This window comes from Carex rostrata, chromosome 12 (assembly GCF_964058835.1).
Source record: "Carex rostrata chromosome 12, lpCarRost1.2, whole genome shotgun sequence".
Taxonomy (NCBI): Eukaryota; Viridiplantae; Streptophyta; class Magnoliopsida; order Poales; family Cyperaceae; genus Carex; species Carex rostrata.
In genome coordinates, this window is record NC_135929.1 from 1,326,604 (window position 1) to 1,354,525 (window position 27,922).

The 27,922-nt window shown below is 34.0% G+C and overlaps 2 protein-coding genes across 3 annotated transcripts; both read right to left on the minus strand.

Moving 5' to 3' along the window:
• Positions 1 to 225: 225 nt before the first annotated feature.
• On the minus strand, positions 226 to 6,104 carry LOC144562972 (VIN3-like protein 1). Of its 2 annotated transcripts, none has more exons than XM_078312340.1 (6): positions 5,768 to 6,104; positions 4,857 to 5,160; positions 3,974 to 4,201; positions 2,951 to 3,258; positions 1,466 to 1,829; positions 226 to 1,234 (listed from the first exon to the last, which is right to left on the minus strand). In XM_078312340.1, exons 1-6 carry the CDS (start codon positions 5,826 to 5,828, stop codon positions 622 to 624), a joined length of 1,878 nt encoding a protein of 625 aa, XP_078168466.1. In that variant the 5' UTR covers positions 5,829 to 6,104; the 3' UTR covers positions 226 to 621. The 2 variants fall into 2 exon arrangements, with proteins under 2 accessions (XP_078168466.1, XP_078168467.1); XM_078312341.1 differs by having other exon boundaries at positions 5,742 to 6,103.
• Positions 6,105 to 18,813: 12,709 nt separating this feature from the next.
• LOC144563056 (Pentatricopeptide repeat (PPR) superfamily protein) lies at positions 18,814 to 25,784 on the minus strand. Its single transcript, XM_078312423.1, has 12 exons — positions 25,430 to 25,784; positions 24,686 to 24,848; positions 24,522 to 24,587; positions 24,095 to 24,192; positions 23,553 to 23,670; positions 22,899 to 23,108; positions 22,123 to 22,199; positions 21,441 to 21,531; positions 20,725 to 20,790; positions 20,260 to 20,337; positions 19,900 to 20,001; positions 18,814 to 19,179 (listed from the first exon to the last, which is right to left on the minus strand). The coding sequence occupies exons 1-12, from the start codon at positions 25,624 to 25,626 to the stop codon at positions 19,057 to 19,059; spliced, it is 1,389 nt and encodes a 462-aa protein (XP_078168549.1). The 5' UTR covers positions 25,627 to 25,784; the 3' UTR covers positions 18,814 to 19,056.
• Positions 25,785 to 27,922: the final 2,138 nt, after the last annotated feature.

Genomic DNA, 27,922 nt, shown 5'->3' on the forward strand with positions numbered 1-27,922 from the left:
AGAAACCCAATCTGCAGCCAGCACGATTTCCTATTGCCCAGTGTTAAGCCCGGCCATCAAACCCATAGTAAGACCTTTTTCAAGGAAAGTAGTCTTCGCCTACATAGAATTTTATTATGAACTTGATAAAATTTATGGTTTAAGCCCAGACACCAATCCCATCGTCAGGGCATCTTTAATAAAAAAAATGATGAAGCTAAGCCAATAGTCAGAAAAAAAAAAAAAAAATTGTCAAGTTTCCTCTAATCATGAATGAAATTGTTATATTTTAAAGCACACGAATTACAAAATCTTTGGAATAAATTATTCCACCACCTACAGTAATAAGAGAGGCAGAACAATGCAAATAAAATTCTGACATTTGCATTTCTGCTTTCCTACATTTGTTAGTGAAGACAATTAGAAAAAGAAAAATGGAATCTATAGAAATTATATTATACCCTAGTGTCAGAAACCTCTACGTTTTTAGCATTTCTAGTCTATTGTTAGTTATTGGAAACCCCAATACCCAATTAAGAAAAGGCACATGCAAACTAGAACTGCATGTGCCACTATTACAGCCTACATTTAGAAATTACCGCAACTTAACATTGAATATGAAACTCATTTACCAAATAATGATCAGTGCCACAACTTGGTGCAGAACTTATGGCACGGCTTTTTACATGAAACAATCTCCATGAAAGAGTCTTCCAGCTGACAAGCAAGGCTGCTCGGGTCATCGATTAGTGTACTAATAAAGGTCAGCACTATTTTTCTCTCTTGCTCGCTAGACCCTAGGCTGAACCATGTCAGAAACCTCATCCGGAAACCCTCATCAATGCAGCCCAAGCACTCCAGCCATCGCACCACCTTCACACAATACTCATAATCCTCATCAAGTAGACCTGTAGTGGGCCTGACTTTGACTCCATGCCCTGATTCTGTTTCTGCTTCCATTTCAATCTCCATCTCATTTTCTCTACATGTGTGTGAGTCTCCACTGTCTTCAGCGCCAGCAACCGCCTCGACATTCAGGTCAGGTACTGCACTGGTATTCAGGTCAAGCCGCCGAGAGACCGAACGTCGACGTTGACTTGCAACGTTTGCCTGTGGCTTCTCTGCTTCATCACCACAAGAGTCTTTGTTGGCTATTTCCTCTTCTTTGCTTGGGAAGAAATCCTGAAAGACGCCCTCTTCAGCCCAAGACCGCCTCAAAACTCTACCAACATTTCTTATCTTGAAACCTGTTGACCTGATACATTAATTACTTAATTAGCACACAATTGACATCAATACACTACTCGACCACCGGTGTGGTGCCAATCTATTTATTAGGATTGCAAAACCTATTTGACTACAATTGCTGCTTTAAATGACATTTTTTTTTAAAATTGCATAACTGAGGTCCTGTTGACTGCTAAATTTACAAGATGGTGATAGACTGAACGATATGCAAAAATTCAACTCCTATACACAGACCTACCTGTAACTCCTATTACTTGAATCTCTATATGCATGTGATCTAGGTCTAGCAGGATGTATGGTAATCTCTATGCTGCCTGTAAAGCACCTCGTTTCGGAATGCCCCATATCACCTTCTTCAGTGAAGGAAATAATACGAAAGCAGTATTCTGTGCATGGCTCAAGATTATCTATAAGAATCTTTCTCTCTGATTTTTGCAATATGTGAGGGCATCTTGCAAAATTTTGATCCCGGCTTTTCCAGTACCAGAGCTTATAGCCTTTCACTATTTCTGATAAAGTGGAGGGGGTTTCCCTTAGAATTATCACCAGAGAAGTGGAGGTGATGTGCTCAAATTTGAATTTACATGCGGCAGGGAGTGAATCTGTGAAACCAAAGAATTACATATAAGTAACTGAAATAAGTGAATTAATATAAAATTGGTAAATAAAAAATCTTAAAGAGGCTTACAAAATATGCCACGAGTAACAAGCCATAATAAATTTACTACAAGGGACAAACAGATTCCTTCTGCCAGTAATTCTTGTATTTTGGTTATTTATTTTTGGGTTCCCAAAGAAAATTTTACTTTCTATCAGCTGGTTTTTCCAGCTCAAATAGTGCAAATTCTTGTTGTGTTCAGGATTGAGGCTAGTTAGATTTTGGTTTTTCAGATTCTTGGTTGTTCTGACTTCTTGGTGCCAAATGAGGCATGGATGAATGTTGCTTGAGGCACAGAGAGAGAGAGAGAGAGAGAGATGACCAACAAGAGAAAGCGATATAAGCGCATAGGCCTCCACTAGAAACAGGTCATGTTGTGCTGATGATGTGTCGGTGTGTGTGAAATCTGAGAGTCTAATGCTGTAAGTCATTGCTATGGTTGATTGGAGATTCTCAAGTAGAAAGGGGTTTCTGCCAGACTCGACACATGTACAGGTTATTTGTTAATAGTTGATAGTCTGTGTAGTGTGTTGTATGTTGCAGTTGTTTCTTTGGTTCAATGCTGCTATTGTGTGTCTAGGTAAATAGATGCTGAGATGTTGCTAATGTTTGTTTTTGCGAGGTATCAGATGTAAATTTTGTTTTAATTTTAATATAAATAATTAAATATTGGCAGCCTATCCCAATTTCGAGAGAAAGAGAGCGGAATAGAGAGTATTATTATAAACCTTGGCAATCCCTGCCAATTTCTTGAAAATAGAGAGTAATATTACACACAGCAGAAAACTACATGATAGTATAGATAGTAAAGTCAAGAAGATCGAGTTTCACTCAAACTCAATGTACCTGTGAGATGTGGGTTGGTCAGGGTCAATCCTCTATTGACATTACACCTTTTTCTTTTAATTTTACCAGACCTTAAAGCATACTTGGATTTCCCTTTGATTTTGAAGGTAAATCATATTTGATATTCTAATTGAAAACTGTTCAAATATGCATTATTTAACTAAATATCCAGCCATGGTATAGGTGTCCATAACAATGCTGAATGTACTGAAGTCTCACCTCTGAGCTTGGGGTGTTGCTCTGAAGAGTGTAACAACTGATCCACCTTCTCTACACCCAAGGAGCAAAGTCTCTGAACATCACGAGAGACGGGAAGCCGACTAACGATGCTGCGTGCCATTTTGGCAGAAACACCATCAAGGGGCCCAACTTCTGTCTCCAGCTTTGCATATGCATCAGCTGCTATATGATGTAGCTCCTTGAATTGATGTGTACCATTAAGTAGCCTGAAGGCAATGTATATTCGCTGACAGAGGTTGTCGACTCGTCGTGCTTCCTTTGCCTTTTCAAGTTGCCGCCTCCAAAATCTGTTGAAAAGTTGTTCTGTTTAAAGTTAAATATATGTGTAACTCTATGTTCATATGAAACTTTGAAATGTCATGAATACGCCCACTATTCACAAACAATATATATACGTCATTTAGACAACTTATGAAGAGGGGTAGTTTGGGTATCATCATCACATACATCTCTTCATGTTGTTTAAGCATGGCAAGTGATACTTTCTATATGCAAGAGGCGCGATGCATCATACAAAATATGAAATTTACATTTATCGGTTATAATCAACATTCATGATTGAAGCATATTAAAAAATAAAAACTAATGAGACATCGATGGCAGGGCATCCTCACTTTTATAGAAATTTAAGAAGTACAATGCTACACAGAACGAACAATTATTGTATTGCCTTCTCTTCATGATATAACTAATACATAACAGCCAGCATGTACTGGCAATTACATGTTTCAGATATGAATCATTCCAGAACATTTCCAAGTTAGTATGCAAGAAGCTCAGAGGCACAAGCGGTAACCATAATGGGTTATATACGCGCATCTCGTAGTATGGAGTTGTATGCTCCTACCCAAAACAAATAAAAAGAACCAAATAACCCACAAAGAAAGTGCAATCCCGAAACCCTCAAATAGTAACACAATCAACTCACACATGAAAAGGTAGAGTATCTAAGGCTAATAAATGATTATATTCAATTAAGAAAAATATGAAACTATTACTGACCCAAGAATGCCAGAAACCTTCCCACAATAGGCACAACAGTAACTCCCATCAATATTCAGAGCATCGCCAACAGAAACACATCCAACCCTTCCTTGCTCAATTGCACACTCTATATGGCAAGAAGCCCCACAGAAATCCTTTTCTTTACCGCCAACTTCAGATGAACAGACAAGCCATAGGCTGGGGTCCTTGTTGTCATCAAACCGGTGGCAGATACAACATGAACACCTGAGAGGGTATGGTTAAGTTACATGCGAGTGCAAAACAAACACATAAATTCTCTTACTCAACCAGTTGGATGATAGTAACAAAACAAAATTGGGGACAAGTAGCAGTCACATTTATTCATGTAAGAGCAATGATGTACGTTAATAGTGAAGGGCCTTATTCAGAATCATAGCTGGGACTACACCTCCTTTTTATAATCCAAGTAAAGAATTATCAGCAGTAGTAAATCACACTTTGGTTTAAAAATTGCATTTAAATTGAATTGACACTTCTGTTTCTGTGATTTTAGAAATGGAAGCCACAATTTGATATATATCAAGACTTAAATCTCAGAGTTGCATGCATTTCCATACTCAAATTTCAGCATGGGCCAACCATCTTTTGGTCCATATAGGTTGATCAAAAGATTGTTCAGTTTGTTGGTTTTCCTTTTTTGCAGTTTCATTGCATAAAAGAGGCTTCAACATCATGCTTAACATCAAGAACTCCAAAACCAATACCTTATACCAAAGTACCATAGCACAGATGTAAGGCTTGCAGCCATCAAGCTTGCAGCTTATCTTAGCTGTACACCTGAAGCTGAATGAGGCTCAATTGTACCCTCATTGGGTAACTAGCAAACAGTGGAGTTATTGGGTTATTGAACACCTCTTACCTTTTACAGAATGATTCCTCTAAGCTAACATCGTTTTTGCAAGCCAAGTTCCTGCAAACCCAAGCTGAAGCAGAAGCATAACCATTTGAAGTGGGTTTCTTGAACTCCACATTCTTGCATCCATTAGGAGGATTAGCATTGGTTGTTGCATCTCCGTTAGATTTACATCTCAACAAAGAAGGCAACTTCTTCCCATTGGTTGGAGTAGCATCCATCGTCTCTTTTAAAGTGAAAGGGATGCTGAAATTCTGGTTATTTGATTCTGGTGTGCTGATATGGCTCGATGAGGTTCCACAGCCGAAAGCTGAAAAAGATAAATCCAATTTAGAATAAAAGATCTCAATTTTGGCAGGCTCTTCCTGTACCCAATCCTTATTTAAATTGTGTCCGTATCAAGCAACTAAACAAAATAAATGCAATTAATCTTTTCACTGCAAACAGTCCATGCTGCGGATGACAGGAAAAATAAAATTCAATTTAAAAGAAAAACAAGGGGATTCCCAAAACATGTGCTAAATATTGGTAATCAGGAAAAGGACGGGGAGATCTATTCTTCATTGAGGCTTAAAACTTTCAATTCCAGCCAATAGAATTCACCAGTAAACCCTACTAATATTGCCATATCAGTACCACCACTAAGTATTGCATTGAACCTACAGACTCCATTTTGCACATTCATTTTTCTTTTTTAAAAAAAAATATATTCCAACTTCATTGGTATAATTAAACATCCAAAGCTATCCAAAGCTATCTCAAGTAATTGCGAAGTTTAGTACGCTTCAAATGAAGAGCTGTGGTAAACCATCCGATGAAATCCAGAAAAATTGCAAATATATACAATGCAAGGACTTAACCAGAAACGATTCAAACTTATAATTGGCCAACCTAATGATCAATTGATGAGCCAATACCTGCGCAGCACGATAAATCCGGATCTTTGAGAAATCCCTCCCACTCTTTCACGGACGCCATAAAAAATAACGCCAATTGGAGAGGATCCAATCTTGTAGTGAGATCAAACCAATGCCGGAACCCTAGCGGTATAGATGGTGGAGAAGATACTGGAAATTAAAAGTAAAAGTTGGAAAATTGAGAACAATCGTACTATAGAAATAAAATTATGAGATAACTTTGTGCAAAATTTGACTAATTGCGGAGGAATTGGGCACGATAGAAAGCGAAGGTGAGAAGGTGAAGAAGAAGGAAGACTCGGCTTGGCGCGCTGGCTAGGGTTTGTTTTTTATTACAATTAATTATTTACACATTTCTATATTCGTAATAATTAGAAATTGAAAAGACAAGGGCTCGGAAAATGAAGCAACCGCGACTAGCATCACCTATTAACATCCGCGAGGTCAAAGAGTCGGTCTCCTGCCGACATTTTTATTTTTACTCCATTAAAAAATTATTTTAATAATAATAACCAAAAATTTAGTAATAATTTTAAAAATACTTTACCCGTGAAATTTTTTCACATGTTGAAATTTTAATTTTAATTTTTTTTATAAAACAGAAATTTGTTTTTATTTTTTGTATTGAAATATTAGAAATGTTGAATATATTTCTTTGAAAATAGATGGAATACAATATAATTTGATTTATTAGAAAGACTGTAACAAATAACCCGGATTAATATTTTTCAGGCCGGATTTTTCGCGGCTGTAAGAAAAATTAATATATTTCTTTATGTGTTATTGGAAAAAAAATAAAAATGCTTAAATTCTGAGTTATTGATCCCAGTTCAAAAATCACTTCTATGTAATTTAGAAAATATTGTGATCCTTCTAGGACATTTAATAATTATTATTCAAAAAGTATTCTCAAAATAGATACAACTTTTTATAAATTAAATGTCCTAGAAGGATCACAATATTTTCTAGATTACATAGAAGTGACTTTTGAACCGGATCAATAACTCAGAATCTAAGCATTTTTTTTTCCAATAATACATAAAGAAATATATTAATTTTTCTTACAGCCGCGAAAAATCCGGCCTGAAAAATATTGATCCGGGTTATTTGTTACAGTCTTTCTAATAAATCAAATTATACTGTATTCCATCTATTTTCAAAGAAATATATCTAACATTTCTAATATTTCAATACAAAAAATAAAAAATAAAAACAAATTTCTGTTTTATAAAAAAAAAATTGGAATTAAAATTCCAACCAGTGAAAAAATTCCACGGGTGGGGTATTTTTAAAATTATTACTAAACTTTGGTTATTATTATTAAAATATTTTTTTAATGGGGTAAAAATAAAAATGTCGGGGTCTCCTGCCAGACCAACGGAATTTCATTTATTATATTTTTTTTGGATGCGTGTCTTGAAAATTACCTTTAGTACTACCATTCATATTTCATAGTGACATAGTACACAATTAATTCACGTTTAATTCGTGTTTTTTTTTACGTTTCCGAACCAAACTCCGTTTAAAATGCAAAAAAACATATAATATGTTTTATACGCGAATCACGTTTTATTCGCGAGAAAAACTAAAAAAAAAAACGCCAATTTTTTTTTTTTGCTGTGGTTTTCTTTTGGAGATTTTTTTTTTGCTTCCTTGTTATATCGAATTATTTCCGAATTATACCTGAATTACGAATTTTTGAACCTGCCAAACAGATTCCGAACTTTTAATTTGTCACTATGCTACCATCTAGATTTAAATCGGCCATTTTTCTCTCAAAAAAAACAGAAGCCTGCTTTCTCATTCCAACTATTCAATTTTTTTTTTGAGAAATTCACATTTCTTCTCTCTTTTTCTCTTTTCATTCAGATTGTAATATCACAAACAAATCTAAACAGTTCGAAAAAAAGTGAACGGTTAAGATGAAAGAAAACAATTTATTGCTTTTTTAGGAAAAAAAAAAGTATATTTAGTTCATACTGCTTGGAAAATTTCCTGAATGCTTTAATTTATAATAAATTATATTTGAATGTGTGCGTTGAAAAATAAGTATACTTTGCAGCATTGTTATTAAAACCGGATCAGATCGGACGGTTGGACCAAAATAAACCGGATCTGGATCTCTTTTTGATTTGGTTTGTATAGAAGACTGTTTGTACTATTGAACAAGTAAAAACCGATTTATTTTCCCTGTTTTTTTAAAAACCGACAGCTCTTTATAAAAAAAAATCCGAATTTTTACATGGGTTCAGTTTTTTGTACTTTTTCTTACTTTAAAGAGAGAAACACAGGGAATGACTATTAGCTACTAGTTAGGCTCTGATAGATCTGTACCTTGCAACATGTGATCTATTTTATATTAAAACATTTACGGATAAGATTTCAAGATTTAAAATATTTTAAAAGAATTAATTATGTATAGTATAAAAAGTTAAAACTATACATATTTTGTGTATTTTTATTTCTTTTCAAAATGACATTTGTTATTATTGTTTATTTATTTATTTATTATTATTGTTATTTTTGTTGACGCACTCTATTTTTTATTAAAAACATAATTTATTGCAATTCAGCAATAAAATATGCTATTATTTTATAATAATTTTTATATTGTATTTGTATGTGAGTATTTAAATAAATCAGCAATTAAACCAGTTGAACCATCGATCCGATCAGTAAACCGTCACCCCGAAATTTTACCGGTTTGATGTCCGATCTAATTCTGACAACATTGCTTTGCAGTTTCAAGATACTTTTTCAAACGAACAGACTAATTTAACCCTCTCCAATATTTTGCTCTTTTCTACGCAGATTTTATCCAAAAAAAAAAAAAAGAATCAAAAGGAAATACGTACAAAGACTAGATCTGCACACTTTTTTCTCTGTTTTTTTAAGTAAAGTTTGTATAGAAGGAGCAAAGTATTGGAAAAGGTTAATTTAGTTTGAGTGGTGGTTTTATTATTTATTTATTTTTTTCAAATCATGTTTGATTTGTATAGATCAAGGAAGCTGATATATCAAAATGCTACTTCAAATTTTTATTATCATGATTTTTTTCATCTATTGTTTTTGTATAAATAAGTTTATTCTTTTTTCTAAAAAAAAAGGTGCATTATTTTACGTAAAACAAGCTCGATGAGTTAAATTTATTATTTGAAATTGATAATTTAAGTTATTACTGTCAAAAGAAAATAAGCATAACGAGCATCGAAAAAAGTGAACATTTGATCCCTCCTAATTTTTAATTTGTTCTCCAATTTTTCATTTAGCTTACAATTCAATAGATAAATAACTGGAATTATACTTTCTGAATGGACTAAATTGTTAGATCTTTTACCCTCTCAGTCTTAACATTCAGGCAACCTGACGGTATTTTCTGGAGATGAATGTCGTTTTACTATTAACTCTTTTTATACACGACTATCTTTTAGGAGTATTCCAACTAGTATTTTAACAGAGAGGAAGACTAAGATTCCTCCTAAGATCAAAATTTTTATTTAGTTACTCAAGTAAAGTAAAATTTTCACTAAATGCAATTTAAGAAGTAGAGGTCGACATAATAATGTTGATTGTCCTTTTTTGGTGCCTCTGAGACTCTTAATCACCTCTTTATTATTTCTACTTTGTGGACTTGAATTGTAAATCATAATAATTTTGTTTTTAGTTGTACATGTCTGACCTTTGGTATTTTAATTATTGGATTAATTTAAAAGATTAATTATTGGTAGAGTTAATTAAAGTTGCTACTTTGAAAGTACCATTGTATATATGGTTAACCAAAAATAACATTTGCTTTCAAAACACACATGTACCTCCTATTAGTGCTATAGCATATTCTATTATTACCATGACTTTATATTGGTGCAAGGCTCGTTTAGATAATTTCTATTTCAAATTATATTAATTATGCCTTTTGATGTTTCTTCTTTGACTCAGATAGACTCTCTGATAGTACTGTTAGTCCCAAAGACATTTAGAGAGGGAAAATAGGGTTTTTTTAATTTTTAAACAAAGTTAAATTAACTAGCGTACCTACAAGTTATTCTTGGCAGAAACTAGAATAACTTTAATCTAAACAAATATATATATATATATATGAAAGTAAATAATAGAGTTTAGGGACACTTAACACAAGAGTTATTTAAGGAGTTCGGCGCTTATGCCTACGTTTTCGGAGTCCATGACCTTCGAGATAGCGCGACTTTCTTTATCTAATGAGAAAGGAGTCCAAAGTGGAGCCGGTGAGCCCTTACAAAGCTTCTGGGAAATCACACGGCCCGAGCACTAAAGGCTTAAGGTTGAGCAAGGTGAGCAACAAAGGCTCAAAGGTGAGCAATAAAGGCTTTAGTGAATGAATGAGAATTTTGATCACGCAAGATCACTGTAAATCTTACAAAGAGATTAAGTATTGGTTGAATATGCTTGAAATTGAATATGAATATTGAAGTTGGAGTGCACAAGAAACAATGATTTTTTCTAGATCTAAAAATTCGTGTTTTGAAGTTGAGGCCGGTTAGAGTGATAATCCAAACCTTGATTTTGCTTTTATTTATAGAGAGATGAGCAAAACACAGTAAGCAGGAACCGATGTAACGGTTGATTAACCGTTGCAACGGATGCACAACGGTAGTTCTCTGGAAATTTAGGGGTGACATCCGATTTTATCCATTACACAACAGTAGAAGGGGATTTGTTCTGTTACACAACGGATTAATGATCCGACTTTATCTGTTATAACGGTTCATAAACCGTTACAATGATTAGCTCTTTTTAATTCATTATTAAGCATATTTTACATAATTATATTCCTAATCTTGAGGTGATGCTTATGTGTCTAATGCCAAGTGCTTCATAATTGCATCTTTGATAAAAATATAGCGATTGTTCATCCATCCTTGATGTGTATATTGCAATTTCTATAGACATGAACCTGCACAATATCTCAAGACAAGAAAATTGTAAAATTCAACAAATATATGTTTTGCAAATCTAGTCAAACGAACAAGTAAATTATGATCCAATCCAACAACTACTATTAGACACAGATACATAGGACAGAGCCAACTCCCTGCTAAATTCAGATGTGGACCCTGGTCTTGATTTAGAAGGGTCAGACCTAACTGATTATATGTGTGACAGAGAGAAAATTGATGCCATTGATGCAGTTGCTAGTTTATTGCCTTCTAATTTGTCTTTAGATAATAGTAGTTCCTCTTTAGCTAGTGTGATTGTTATTAGTAATCCCATTTAGAATGATTACCTTGTGACTGTTATGTTTGTCTTTTGTTTCTCTGTTCCTATTTTGTTTTTAGTTATGGTTAGTTGTTACCTTTAAGGCCTGTTCGGCTGCACAGTGAGAATGAAAATAGGAACGAGAATATAAAAAGTTTGAATTAAAATTTATTGTTCACATGGGAAAAAAAAAATTCAGTCTGAGTGAATTTTTTTTTTCCCACGTGAACAGTATTTTCGAGATTACATTCGAACAGGCCCTAAATGATTGTTGTTCCATGTAGTTAGATTTTATTTTGGATATTCAACACTTTGCACTGATTTTGTATAAACAATATTTGTTCGTGGGATATACCCACTTTTGGCAAAAAAGAAATAGTTTACTCTATAACAATTTCAATTTAAGAGCTAATGATTGCTTCTCGAAGATATTTCAACGGATGATGGCCATCGAAGATATTGTTGGTCCTAAATTAAAAGAAAAGAAAAAATAAACTAATGATTGCTTCTTGCACGTGTATCGGGACAGGCAGACTGAAGCTCGTGATCTCATCCGTTGCGCTGTTTCAAACTAGAGGAAGGGTCACTGATAGTGATAGCTTCTATCAGTTTTTCCAAAAAAAAAAAAAAAAAAAAAAGCTAGAGGAAGGGAGACGTTGTAAGGAATTCGGATCCAGTAGGGTACCGCACAAGAGAATCTTTTACAATGATTCCTAATTGGTAGATCTGGACCGTTCTTTTAACTTGGCACAAATCTCAAAGCTCAAAAATACTGCCCCTTATTGCGACTCGAATCTCAAACCGGTTGAGATTTAATCTCAAACCGTAAAGTGAGGGTGATCCTCTACAGTACTACAGAGAATACGGATTCCGTTGTAAGAGGGTGCAGATTAATTTTAAGAGCAGAGTTTTGACTCAAGCAGCATTTTGGTGAGATAATTTTTTCTTATTTAGACCATATTAAAGGAAACTAATAAAGAGATATTTTTTAATCTTTTCAATTAAAAAAAAATATACACAATGATATCACCAAAAAATAATTATCTAGTACAAAAATTAAAATAGGTTCGTACTGAACACTTTATTATAATGATAAAAATATAACTAGATATTTTAAAAGTTATAAATTTTATTTAAATTAAGTACAGTAGTAACTTCATTTTTAAAGAGTATATTGAGATCCTCATTTGCATTCATCGCTTTATTGACTTGTTGAGTGACTTGTTTGTTAGCCTCTTGTCTGTATCTCTGATTTCAATTTCTTTTACTTTCGAAGCCTGCACTTGTAGTAGCTCTTAACGACACCTACAGGGGAGTGAATAGGTAGTCTTAAAGACTACTAGTCATTTTTCAGTTTAACTCTCTAAATTAACAAGTCAATCAATCAACAAGCAAGTGTGTACAAATATAGTAAATAGAGTAGAGTTTAGAGAAATTTGACACGTGGAATGATAGCAGAATTTGACGTAAAATGTCTAACAATGGTGGAAAGTCACGGCCTAACTCCGGGTTAGAGCAACCTCGTTGGTGCCCCTTTTATATTATCCAAAAAGTAAGGATACAGCTCGTGACACATGAGCCCAACAATAGTGGAAAGTCACGGCTTAACTCGTGTACAAAGTTGAGCCTAGAAGCTCGAACTGGAGAGTCTTACGTAGAGGATCGTCACATAGCTATGTTTATATGTGATAGGAAACACTCAATTTCTTATCAAATAGCTAAATTTATTTTAATTTTTTTTTGAAAAAAATTATGTAAAAATTTGGGTAACAGAGAAAATATGCAAGTAAAAGGTCACGAATAATTTTATTGTTGAAAAAAACTAATACGGTAGAAAATTAACTTCATTTCGTCTAGTTAATATAATTTTAAAAAGATAGTTAAAATCATTTATTTGGAAAAAAAATATTGTCGAAAATACTAATATTGTAATTTTTTAGTCTTGCAAAGTACACTTTTGTCATTGTAATTATGTATCTTATTATGATAGTATAGTCAAATAAATTATTTTTGATCGGATTGTACTTTATCGCTAGATTGTCAAGGAAAAAAAAACTTAAATAAATTTTCCTTTAAAAAAATTTACTAATTAGTTTAGAACTTTCATACGTACATAAATAATGAGAGAAACTTTTTGAAAACGTTTGAAGAATAAAGCTGATTTAATATTTACAATTACCTTTTTTTGTTGTTGAGTAGGTATTTGAGGATTTTGAATAATCTTTAACTCTGTGTTGAAGAAGAGATAATAAAGAGGTACGAAGTACCAAATAATATATTTTTCGTACTCAGCTGAAAAAACCAACTAATGGGGTACGGACTAATATTCGGTGATATGTACATAACTTTTCTAATTTGAAAAGATTCAAAATAGTCTCTTTATTAACTTTCAATGTAAGACGTGAGCCATCCGATTAAACCCTGTTATGGGAGGCGATGAAGAGGGTCTAGATTCATGTTGGATTTTGTCATAATCTACTTGTCTATTTGACTAGATTTACAAAATATATATTAATTAAATTTTATAATTTTCTTGTTTTGAGATATTGTGCAAGTTTATAACTATAGAGAATACAATACATACATCAATGATGAATGAACAATTACAGTACTTATCAAGAATGCAGTCATGAAGTACTGGGCATTGGACAACAGAAGCATTATCTCAAGATTATGATTAATCATATGTAAAATTGATAAAATAAGCTTGAGATTGACCTAAGTAAGGCCTATCGTTGTAACGGTCCAGTGACCATTACAACAGATAAAATAAATCATTAACCCGTTGTATAACAGATTAAATTAGGGGCAACGGTCCCGTAACGGTCTGAAACGGTTGGCACCCTAGAATTTTTAGAGGCCGACCGTTATGGGATTGTTACAACGGTTAACCTACCGTTAGGGTTAATTGTAGCCAAACTCGCCGTAAGTTGGCTAACCGTTATAACGGTCCAGGAACCGTTATAACGATTAAGACCAAATTACTTTATTTTGATCAGCTCTCTATAAATAGAAGCAAAATCTGGATTTGGATTATCACTCTAGTCGTCTTTAACTTCAAAACACGAATTTTCAGATCTAGAAAAAGCCATTGTTGCTTGTGCACTTGAACTTCAATATTCATATCCATTCTCAAGCTTATTCAACCAATACACAACTCTTAGAGTGACCTCGCGAGATCAACCTTTACACTTATTCACTTGAGCCATTGTTGCTCGCCTTGTTATCTTTGAGCCTTTAGTGATCGTGAGCCATTCCGTGCTCGGGCTGTATGACTTCCCAGAAGATTGTAAGGGTTCACCAGTTCCACCTTGTATTCCTTTCTCATTGGGTAAAAAAAGGTGCCCCGTCTCGAAGGCTACGGGCCCCGGAGACATAGGCGTTAGTACCTAACTCTGTAAACAACTTTTGTGTCAAGTGTCTCTAAACTCTACTCTTAACTTTATTATTTATTAGTTTAGATTCAAGTTATTTGAGTTTCCACCAAGAATAACTTATAGACACGCTAAATAATTTAACTTCGAATAAAAATTTAAAAATGTCCTATTCACCCCCTCTAAGTGTCTTTGCTACCAACAAGTGGTATCAGAGCAGTTAAATCAAATTAAGACATATTTAATTTGATCATTGTTATTAGATCCTTAAAATGGCACAAGTAAACCCTAAATTTGTTAGAGAACCAATGAGATTGACCAACTCTACCAAAAACTTTAGACATTGGAAAAGACAAATGATTAATTACTTGAATGTAATTGATCTTTGGGATATTGTAGTAGTGGATACAGTACCACGTCCAAAGAAAATTCAACTGAACTTACTGATGATTCTAACGTAAAGAAGAAAGAAAATGAAAATGCCATAAATATTATTTAAAGTTCTGTTGATGAGTTGTTATCAATGATCTTTGGAGACATGACTAGTGCCAAAGATATGTGGGAGGTCATTGTTAACAAATTTGAGGGTAATGCCCAAATAAAGCAAATCAAACTTGCTGGCCTTGAAACTAGATTCGATACATTCGATATAGGAGATAGTGAATCAATAAAGGACATGTATAATAGGATGTTACAAATGCAAAATGAATTTGTTGAATTAGGAGAATCTATTTCTAACAATAAAGTGGTAAGGAAGATTTTGTGTGTGATACTTAGGAAACCTAAGTGGGAGTCTATGATAAACGCACTTGAGTTTCTCTCGGGAGTACAACCTTTCTCTCCGGAAGAATTGTTGATGGGTTAAAATCAGAGTTAATAGTATTTATAACCTTAATTGTCTACTCTACTTATTAATTCGCAAGTGCACAAATCAATTTATATAGTATAGATCGGGGTGTCGATTCACAGGGATGGTGTATGAAGAGATCTAATCGCAAATCAAGTTTAGGTTATCGATTCTTTTAGGTTGGTTTGGTTGTTTGTTTGATTTATTGGTTGGTTGGTTGTTTGTTTAGTTGTAATCTTCAGTTACAACAGTGCAGTAGTAGTTAATTAAGTGTTTAGAAGATGGGGCTTCTAGGGATTCAGACATTCTATAATTCAAACTTGTTTAATCTAGGTTCTGCCACCATCCGCATGCTACTGCATAAACTTATCAAGTAAAGTTATTCAATCGCATGCTATTGCGTAAACCGTACACGACTGATTTTACCTCCAGTCGAAATTGCACACGGTTTGATCAGAACCGCACACACCTTGTATTGGTATCAAATGCAATATGAGAGTTACTAATCTTGTTCTAGTGTTAGTCACTGTTATGCTGTTACATCCTAATTGAGTAGTACTGGTAAGGAAATGATACCTTATCCTAAACCTAAGCAATCACATAAAGATTAATGATAAATCTCAATTATTAAGAATATAAAGGTTCAAGTTCACAATTACGTCCTTCTTATACGCCTTTCATAATAATAACAATTAAGATTACTCCATTTATAGAGTGTGACATTTGACCCTGAATTTGGAAGAAAAAAGAAATACTTAGCCCCGTCCTATAGATCTCTGAAATTGAACCAAGAATGTCCAATGTCATGCTACTGCGTAAACCATACATGGCTGATTTTACCTCCAGTTGGAATCGCACACTGTTTGATCAGAACTGCACACGCCTTGTACTGGTATCAAATGCAATATGAGAGTTGCTAATCATATTCTAGTGTTAGTCATTGTTATGTTGTAACATCCTAATTGAGTAGGACTGGTAAAGAAATGATACTTTATTCTAAATCTAAGCAATCGTATAAAGATTAATGATAAGTCTCAATTATTAAAAATAAAAAGGTCCAAGTTCACAATTATATCCTTTCTATACGTCTTTCATAATAATAATAATTAAAATTAATCTATTTATAGAGTGTGACATTTGACCCTGAATTTGAAAGAAAAAAGAAAAAAAAAAAACTTAGCCCCGTCCTATAGATCTCTGAAATTGAACCAAGAATGTATGTCATAGATACTATTATATTAAGTTACACATACACAAGAACCAAATCACAAGCCCCTAAAATTGAACTCGTTGCCAATTAAAGTGTGGTTAATTTAGAACCAGAAGTTCATTTAACTGAATAAGAGAAGACCAAAAAATAAAAATAAAAACCAATATAATACTTATCAACCCTTATGTATACATTTGCAAAATTGCTGGCTCCTATCATATGTCTGTTAGTTGTCTCCCTAATACAAATTGTGAATCAATAGATTGTGCCTCAATCACCTCACCTGTAATTAATATTGAAAACTATAAATAGTTGTAATGTCGAAAGAAAAACCTTAATTTAATAAATGAGGATAAAGATGAAGTGAGGAATGCCAATAAAAATAAAATAAAGTAAGGATAATTTTGGAAATCACTATATAAAATTAAAATAATCATCTTAATAACAAAACACATAACTATTAGTTAAGAAATTCTTCAATCTTTTTTCAAAAATTTAATTTCTTCTTCAAAAATTAATTCTTCAGTATATACCTTCTAATTTTCTCGCCTCTCTAGTATTGACTCTCACATCCATTGATTATTCAGACAATCAAATAATACAACCATCTCAGTTTAGAAGCTTATATAGCTCCTTTGCAAAACCAGAGACTCAATCTCTGCCATACCAGCTAAGACATCTAAAAAAGTCATGCTAATATCCAACAAAAGCAGTACTTGCTATTTGCATCACTAGACAAGCAAAAAAGACATAACATGGGGGACTCTGAGAACAACAAAAATCAACTCAAAGGGAGTTTTTTGGAATGTCTCTCTACTACTTTCTGTCTACCACTAACGTTAGTTCTATAATTAGGCCCTGCAGCATCTTCACTAGCAAGATTTCCAAAATTATGAGCAAGATTTAAATTAAGTAAAGCGTTTATCGTACGAGCACTCTAGTTTTGCAAAAGACACCTCTTTCTTGTTGAACACGCGAGAATGAATTGCAGGCCAGTCAGCTGTCGTGCCGATCATCTCATCCACCTAATTAAAAATTGCCATGAATAGAAAATGTTAAGCTCACTATTAGTTAAAGACATACATATTATTGTTGCCTTGATCAATATTGTAGGAGAACAGTATGTAACTATTTCCACTATTAATGGTACTAAGCTATCACAACCATATAAATATATAATATTATTAGTCATACATTAGGTTAACTCACATCTCTCTCTCTCTCTCTGAAATGCATATATATATATTTTTTTTTTCTGAAGGTTAGTAGCTTACATATTTTCATTTGTTACATTGTGGTGACTTCTCTTTTGACATTTGAACAATTGTGGAGGAACGAGGAACTTAGATCACATTCATGTGCCTCCTCATGACCATAAGCCTTGCATTTACAACACCAATTTATAAAAGAAATTACGGTATAAATTTAATTCGAGAGATGCTGCAATGACCTCCTTAATTTTGTTGCTCCTCTAATAATAATATATGAATATTTCGTAATTGCGTCTATGGATAAACTATACTAAAACAAGACACATAAATTATGAGCAAGATTTGGCATTTTGTCAAGTTACCTTATGATCAAAACACTTGAGGAGGTGGAGGGGCACATCATGTTTCTTATTATAGATGGGACCTATGATCGATGGAGGGGCACATAATTGCAATAATTGCGAAGCCAAATTATCTTATTATTTAATAAGGGTGCTTATATGAATAAAAAGGACGACCGTACTGTGCTGCATTGAAGATAAGAGGTGAAAAATCGTTGACTCTCAAAAAGAAAATTGAAAAATAGGTGAGACGAGGCGATCGAGGCTTACAAGATTCTCTCTCTTGACAGTGATATAACAATTAAAATAACAAAAATTTGGTATAGATTAGTAAGAAGATTCATAATTAATATGCTTCTTAAATAAATTTGGTTTGCACAAAGTAATTCACCCCTAATGGGCTTGTACTTTTGAATATGAAAATGTCTTCGAGAAAAATTAATTGACCGAAAAAAATAGAATAGTAGAAATAGCGTGATTTTACGTGTGCATAGAAAAAATAATATAAATCATATTTAATAATATTATTTTGATATTTAAGTGTTTAACTTTTAAGTCATTATAATTCTAAAAATAGAAGTATGATAAAAGCGCAAAAATATAACTTTTCTTTTTTAAAACTTCCTCTTTTCATTTTATTTAAAGCCGGACCTATTTATTTTCAGTGCCTATTCGATGCCTATTTGAACAGTTTAAATTCTTCACGGATCAAATTGACCTTCATTTACTCTCAGCATTATAAGTCGGTTTACGAGGTAAACAATTTTGGATAAAAAATCATAATTAACTTGAAAAGGAAGGCGCAATCACGAACACTCAAGTTGGCTCGTGTAAAACTAAAAACCTCATGTGGCGCAATTTCCTTTTCTCCTAACAAGTTCCTTGCAATAGTACTAAGGTTACATAACTCTTGAGTTTACAAGTGACCTGTTACATTTCTCTATTGAACTGATAAAAGGAATTAAATAAATAGTGCAGTGTGCAAGACCAGTCAAAGCTGCCTCATGCCATACAAGCATCGCATGGAGATTTCAAGAAGGAAAGACCTCAAATTTGGAGAGGAATGAAATAGGTTTATTTAGAAGTATTTGGGCCTGTAAAAGCATTGTTTCTTCTTGGTCCGAACCTAGATTGTAGGTCGTCTAAAGTGCGCTGGACTACTAAGAGCCGGGGATCATCTGCTGGTATTTCCCTTTGCTGCATTATAATCAAGAACACCAAGGAGGTGATACATATAAATAAGAAAAATTGCAATAGTAACATCTACAGTATGGAAAACTTGTAAGAAGTCCCTCTTCTTAAATCAAGGCATCAAGATTTTTAATGCCCAAAAAAACACAGTATGTGCCAAAGAATGTTTGTATTAGTCTATAGAGAGAATCCAAGTAAAAACATTTATTTTTCTTTATTGGATAAGTCAAATAGGTGGCCAGCAGGAAGAAGTGATCGATCCTATTTTAATCTAACATAATTTTCACAATGTTATTTAATCCACCGCAAGAAAAACTGCTCCAAATTGGAATTGCATATTTGTCAGGGAAAAGGAATAATTTCAATGAAAAATAATTGATTGAATTATTCTAAAGATTCACACTAGCAATTATCAATTCTTTGATAGTAAACAAAAAGGAATAAGATTTTGGTGTTGGGGGAAGGAGGGGATTAGATTGCAATTTCTTTTATCTCGATTAATAACTAAGTCACAAGTTCTTTTCAACAGAGATAGTAACAATTAATTATCCTTTTCCAAAGCACATAGGCTCAGCAACAATGAAGGTATAATTGCAAAGTCCAAAATTTTCCAACCCAGTTTTCCTTTTGGAAAACTGCCTATACTAATAAACAGGCATGTAAATTTAGGATTTCAGTAGAGTAATCTATCATGGCATTTTTAGTAAACAAAAAAAGAAATAGTACCTTCAAACCCCTGTGGTAAGCCTCAACTGCAGGAAGTGGTGGCACTATTTTACGGCTTTGCAACAGGTCCCAGATGTAATTTGCAGTTACATATCCACCAGTCTACACATACACGGGTATAATCAATAAAAAAAAAGGAAATAAGCAAGTCAAAAACTTTCGGTAGCATAATGTACAAACCAAAGTTCAGTCCGTACCAGATTATACTTTCTATCTTGAATTATTTGCTTATGCAAGGCGAATTGATATTAATAAAAATGATATGGCCAACTAACTCAATAAACCAAAATAGCAAATGCATCAAGCATGATAACCATGCATCTTGCAGAATATTTATTTTAGGTTGGTGCATGCACAAACCTTTTCACCAGCAGCAACAAGCAGGAGGTCACTCCCCATTCTGGGGTTCAAGAAAAACCCTCTTGCATTCATCGTCTCCTGTAGAAATATTTTTCTTTAAATTTAGAGCTATTTTTTTTTTCAGAATTTCACATATAAGGAGGAAAAAAAAAAAGCAGAAGTCACAGTTTATATCTTGTATACCTCAAAAAGATGATGATCCTGGATTTACAGTATATTTTGTTTATTTTTATTTTTATAAGAACTGGTTAGTTCCAGTTCAGTTTTGTTATTTACATATCTTGAAATAGTTGATCTTTCGCATCTCCAATTTCTTAATTGAGGTTTGCTCGAGAGCTCAATTGGCTCTTATTCTTAAAAATAAAAACATGCCAAAACTAGAGAAACAAGAGGAGACACCAGAAACAATGCCTTTTTTAAGGAAAGATTCGTAAAAGTAAACAACGCAAAACAAGAAAAAATTACCAGAAATTTTAGAGCAAGCTGCATCCCTCTCTCAGTGTAACCAACCATGGCTCCCTCCACAAATGTCTACAGTATCACGCAACAGAACGAAATAAGGAATAAAGAGTTGCAATAAAAATGCAACCTAAGGTACAACCAAATCAACATGTAGTGTCAGATCAGGTTCGAGCTGTGCTCTCCTGGTGACTCAAAAGTCTTGCTTTGCTGCAAGTTAGCAACGTTCCAAATTTATACATAGTACTTCTACATTAGTAAGATTCTGTAAGCATCCTACAGAAGAAGTTATTTTAGCAAGACGTATAAAAAGCCCCTTATAATCATGTAGTTTCATGTAAAAACAGATTTTCTACTAAAAAAACATATGAAACGGCAACAAGAGATGTAATATATGACAAAAGATTCTTCCTATGCAAGCAATCCATAAAAACACTGAAGTGACATTTTAAATTAATAAAACTACTTCTAGTTAACTCTGATTAGAGCATGTGGTACTTATTATGTGTTATCAAATTGAGCTCGGAGCTTTTCTGCAGACTCAGGCCTTCAAAAGAAAATACAAAAGCAAAACAAATGAACAAATAAATAAGGGCGTACCCAGTGCCGAAAACTCCCACATGTTGTGGGTCTGGGGAAGGGAATTTCTAGGCAGCCTTCCCCTTGCATTTTTGCAAGGAGGCTGATTTGAACAAATAAATAAACAAATAACCAAAACTCACCACATATAACTCAATAGTTGGGGGCCTTGAGCTGGTGTACTCCTCAAAAACCCTAAGTCCAGAGTCGAGATCACCACACTGAAGATAGCACCTGCAGACAGGTCGTGCCAAGGAAAAGTCAGCATTCACTCAAAAGGCTTGCTCTGAAAAGCATTATAAACTCTAGTTTGTCTATGTACAGTTATCACAAGTTCCAAATCACTTTGGAGGTATCCATTTTTGACAGGGATATATGATCTGCTACAGCATTGCCTGATACCAGAACTGAGCATAAATTGAGAGTATACAGGCTTAAATCAGAAGAATTAGGGTGTGACTTAGGTCTCATTATGCAACTGAATTCTAATTGAGGCTTGATAAGGGAAACTGAGATAAACTGAGCAGCTGGGTATACAAACAGAAGACATTAATAGTTAGGCTTGGCGCAAGTAGGCGCCACCCAAGCTATTGGTATACCCTTTGAAATTCTGAACCTTGACTTCAATTCAACACCCAATTTAAATATATACAAATAAGGGCATATGTTTTCCAATTCAACTTGAACTCAATTTAAAACCATGAGGTTTTTATTTTTTTGATCAAATTTAAAACCATGAGGTTTTTATTTTTTTGATCAAATTTAAAACCATGAGGTTTTTATTTTTTTGATCAAATTTAAAACCATGAGTTTGTTCTATATTACCTGATAACTTGTATGGCAATGAAGGTGTCATAAGCATACCCACCTGCCTTAAGCATTTCTAGCACCTTTTCCATTGTCTGTAGATGCATAAGTAAAAAAAAACATATGTTAGTCTAATGCCTCCAAAACATCTTGTTCAATGATTGTAATAGGCCTGTTACAATAGGCTGTGATTAAGTGCTTTTGTTCTCAAGAATTTGCATCAGGAAGATTGTAATAAAAAAAATATAACAGCCCAAATTTGAGTTTGAAAATAACACAATATCTAATTTATTAACTTTGTAAAATCACAAAATTGTACCAAATAGAATAATCAATATCCATATTGCATTGCTAGCTTTCAACATTCAACCTTACAGATCCTTTCATAATCTTCTAGTACTACCACTGCCGAACACTAGGCATGGACTTGACTCACAGCTTAGGTCTTTTAATTATCTTTGTTTTAAGGTAGCATGTTTGTGGCAAATGCTCCATTTTGCCATTTCTCAATATGCAGGGCCTTCTTTACCATACTCTCATTTGGAAACTGTGGAACTCACATGAAAACTCTTAAAGTAACATGCTAGTACAGAAAGTGGTAAGGGAACTCTTTATCGATTTAGTAACCCTAAAACTAGTAGATGAAATAAAAAAATTCCAAACAAAACTTTGTATCAAAGGCCTTACGTAATAACTTGCACCAATTCCAAAACATTATTGAGATATAAGAACATAAGTTGAGCATGTGTAAGCACATGTGTCACTTTTTTTATGATTACAGAACATTTAAGTACCTCCTTATTCTTCAAGTCTGCACATGCATGGAGCGCTACATGAAAAACAGTCAGTTGTCGGGCAACAAATCCTCGCCTATGCACAAATTCTGAGGTAGGCATGTTGTACAATTCTTCCTCTAACACGTTCATCATGAAGCTCTCTCCCCCATCACTTGGCTGTTCGCCTGAAGACCAGCCCTTCATTGATTGCTCTACATACTCCACAATCTTCTCATGGAATAAACAGCAAATGACTTTATGGAAAAAACACCAACCAATGGCACATATGACTGGAAGACAAAAACTTATCAAAAAGAAGGGCATCAACAACGCAGAGGTTGTATCTTTTTAGAGAAAAGGAAATTAATTCAAGGAATAATTTCATATATGCCCCTATCTAGAAAACATCACTTATTCCTCCAAAACAAAACATATCTAATTTCCTCCTATGCTAGCTTGTTTCAAAGTACTAGGAGTAGTAATGTTCACTTATTCTGAACTAAATGGGTGCATGCAATATTGCCTCAGCTTGAGGCAAAGTTTCATGACCTATGCTACCTATTTGATGTCAGATCATTGGACAGGAAAATGCAAGAATCTGCCCTTGGTTAGTACATAAAAAAAAGATAACAACTTATATACAGAACAACAGTACATGTCATCGGCGAGTACCTTCATGAAAGTCTCGGCACTGACAGGGGTTTTGTTCTTATAGGCAGTTATGAGCCCGGCATAGCAGAATTTATTCAGAGATAGACCTGCAGCTGTCATGTCACGGACAACTTCATACCTGCATACAGAACATAAATACGATTGGTAAACATTTTAGCCATTGTAGCAATCCCATCCATAATCCCATTTAAAGAACATATCAAACACAAAATGGGTCCCTTTGTCACCCCTTGCATGATGCCCCTTTTTCTTAAGTAAAAGATCACCCCAAAAGGCTGCAGCCAACAGTACTTCCAAAACAGCAAATTACAAATAATTATTTGTCCTATTCGTTACATAAAATATAGAAAATTTGCTTGTAAAACGTTGTCTCTCTTGAATGATAAATTCATTCTAGCTCTATCACAAGGTAGTCTAGTGCAAGTACCCAAAAAAGAAAGAATATGTTTTTCCATTTGCTTGTATTCTTACATCATTAATTGTGGTTAAGACAACTAACATCAAAAATATATATATATTGATTAGTAGTAGAGCGCACTCACACTTGATCGGTTCTTCCACTTGCTGCCAGAGCATTTAGAAGACAAATGTATGTCTCTCTTTTCGGTTTGACCCCATAAATCTTCATCTCTTGAAAAAGCTTCATTTATGATTTCATATCAGCTAATGTACAATAATAGTAGCCAAAAAAAGAAGAAAAAAAAAGAAAAGACAATGGCAGTTTCTCACAGGTTAAATTGCAACCATTCTAGTCTTTAGTACCAGTTTAAGATTTCTATCAAGCCTCATTGGTCCAGAAAATAATTAAAATATTTCCTAGAAAGACATATATATCCAATTAATTTGACAGATGAAAACATACAAGGTCAAATTCAGTAGCTCCTGGCTAGGGATTTTGCCAAGAAAACCTTCTTGAATGCCTTAAAGTAAAAGTGTCAATATATAGTGAGAACTGAGGACAAAATTTACCTTCAGTGAAGCATTTGAGTCCTTGCATTTCCCACAAGCTGAGATCAAAAAGTTGTAGAGATTCACCTGAAAGTATAAGACATATTACAATTCAAAATACATCTTCACATTTTTTATCACGGAAAATAACACAGAGAGAGAGAGAGAGAGAGAGAGAGAAATACATCAAGTTGCAAGCCCATTGCTTTCATCTCATTGCGGAAATAAAATGCATCATCAAGACGGCTTCCCTTCATGGTACCAATAATCAGGGAATGGAATGTATCACGTATTGGCTGGACCCCATCTAGCATCATGTCATCATAGACATCTCTTAGGAGGTACGGCCTAGTTAAAGACAGTATTTTCTTTAAATTAGGGCTGGACTAAAATAGTACACTATATTTTTTAAGAGCTCCCTCAACACCCATAAACTCACAAACCTAAGAAACAATGAATCAGATATCATGAGTAAGTGGTATTGAAATAAATATGCAGCATAAGTAAAAAGATGCTGAACGTCTTGTATCTATTAATTATGATATATTTGTCATAGCAAAAAATAATTTTCTCTCCCTAATTAAATCAAATTGCTAGAGGATTTTCAAGGTGTACTCTTTCCACTTCAAATCAATGTACTTACAAGGAAAATAATGAATACACAAATGAGACAGAAAAGGATGAACCAATATTTTGTAAAAAGTGAGGTTTTATCATGTATTGATAGTTCAAAAGGCATAAATAAATCGAAGGAAAATCCTAAACGTACAATCAAATAGTTAAGTGGCTTCAAAAGATATTACTTTCTCTGGCGCATATCATCAAACAGGTAATGTGCAAACGACGAGACCAAAAGTGGGGGCTCAAACAACGAGTACAGAAAAATGTCGAACTCTGCTTTAGACATATTGAAATTTTATCTGAGGTACCTCCTCTGTGCAATCAGAGATCCAATCACTGTATTGTACTCGGAGATGTTGTTAGCGTAGTTCCTCTTTTCGTACTCAGCCGTCTGGACAGAGTATGGCCTTGATTTGCGAATGAGAGAAGATAGGTAGAGAGAGACATTAGAAGGTTTGCTCGTGAGAGGGATTGATGAAGCGATGCTCTTTCTGAGGAGGTTCATGGCCTATTCGATCCGAGTTTAGAGAGAGAGAGAGAGGGGGAGCGGAGAATGGTGGCGGGCTGCGTGAGGCTCTGGACTGAGGGGGGTTATACCTTCACAAGGGTTTCTCGGAGTAATACGGGAGAGGAGATGCACAGTCAAAATCTCCAAACCCGCAAGATGCTCAGACCCGACCCGAGTAGAATTTAGTCTAACTTGGGCTGTTACTGGGCCAGAGGAGACAATAAAATGATGAGTCTTAATTGGGCTTATGCCCTGTTGGGCCAGACTCGCCTATTTTATGAAACCATGAAGGCATGAACATACCCTTTTCTACCTCTACTGTCCGGGTAAATTGACCTAGTTTTATTTCCTTATATATCACGAGCAATAGACTCAAAATGAAAAAAAATTCAAGATGTTTTTTGAATGACAATGGGGTCTCATGGCAGGATTTCTCACTCATGGATGGTCACACAGATCCCACTTCTTAATTCTTCTCTCTCTATTTCTATTGCAGGCGGACCCCACCTGTATCTGAATATCCGAAAAATTCAAAAATCCAGATATCCCAAAAATTGTCCGAAAAATTATCCGATTATCCGAAAAATATATCCGAAAAATGAAAAATTTGGATATCCGAAAAATCAACGTATCTGGATTCGAATAATTATCTGAATCTGTATCCGTATTCGCTTCCGAAATTAAAACCGAATTCGTATCCGTATCCGGATAAATCATATCCGTATCCGTATTCGTATCTACAAATTATCCATATCCGACTATCCGAATCCGAAAAATTCGAATATGAATCCGAATTTGGTCGGATAATATCCGACCCGTTTTCACTCCTAAGTGTACAAGAATTGAATTGAATTGCAGTGTACAAAAAAAATTTCCTTCCCTGCCCTCTTCTCTCCTTCTGGAAGGAGTTAAATGTACACCATTGGCAATTAAATAAAATGAAAATATTGACACAGTGTTATTAGAAATTTGTCTTTCTGAATTGCTTGACGTACATAGATATATTGCCGCCCAGTGGCTTACTCTGTAGAAGCGGTTACAATTCTCTAATCCAAAAAATGAGATTTACATTCCATTTTCGAAAATAATATATAATACAATTCAGTAGCTTAAAACTAACGATACCAGTAACTGAAATTAGGAAAAACAAAAGAAAAGTTAAGATACTGGTAGAAGGTCATTAGTTGGCCTCTCCTAATCTCTTATTTCTTGAAAGAACATACTACAGAAAAATGTCCTTCAAATTTATCATTTTATGATTTTGGTCCTTAAATTTCAAGTGTTTATTTTTACTTTGTTATTTAAACATTTTTTATGAAATTCAACAAAAATGGGTCCTGCATTTCCCTTCATTTTAAAAAGAGGTGCTAAAATTATGTCCACATCATATAATTAAATTCGGATCAGATAAAGTACTAAAAGGTTCTAAATTTTCCATGCCAATGCTACCATATACGTATATGATAGTTCCCAAAAAGCATATAAATAGAAAGCTGTGATTTCCTTCAATTTTTTTATGAAAGATATGATTAATTTAATTTTGCACAAATTACAAAAAAAAATTAGGACCAAACAATTAATTTTTTTGAAGTCATAGATACCTAAAGAAGATCAAAATCATTTGTGTTTTTACTCCTCTTCTAGAAGGAATATGACCGAACGGCAAGCTTCAAGTTGCTACAAATCGCTATATTTGGTCAATAAAAGATCTAAAGCGACAGCCCACAAATTAGAAAAAAATGAGAAAAAGAATACTCTGCAAAGCTATTTAAAAAAGAATACTCGGCAAGTTGCTACAAATCGCTATATTGGTCAATAAAAGATATCTAAAGCGACAGCCACAAATTAGAAAAAAATGAGAAAAAGAATACTCTGCAAAGCTATTTAAAAAAGAATACTCGGCAAGTTGCTACAAATCGCTATATTGGTCAATAAAAGATATTTAAAGCGACAGCCCACAAGTTGCATAGCAATGCTAGTGTGGGTTCTCCAGGAGTACCCATAGCAATGCTAGCTTTTTAAAAAAGAATGAATTCCTTTTCAAGTTTTAAAGAAATTAATTGGAACCTTCTCTCCCACCTTCCCCTTGGCCGTTTTCTTCTCGTCCCCAACACAAACACAATAAACCACAGCGAGCCTATTACGACTTGAAATTCACGTGTTGTTTTCATATATTAATTTACATCCAATTTGCACCTGCAAGCCATGTTACTATTTCTGCATTTATATATATACCCAATAATATATATGTCAACAAACAACAAGATATATGCTCTTCAATTAATTCCCGTCT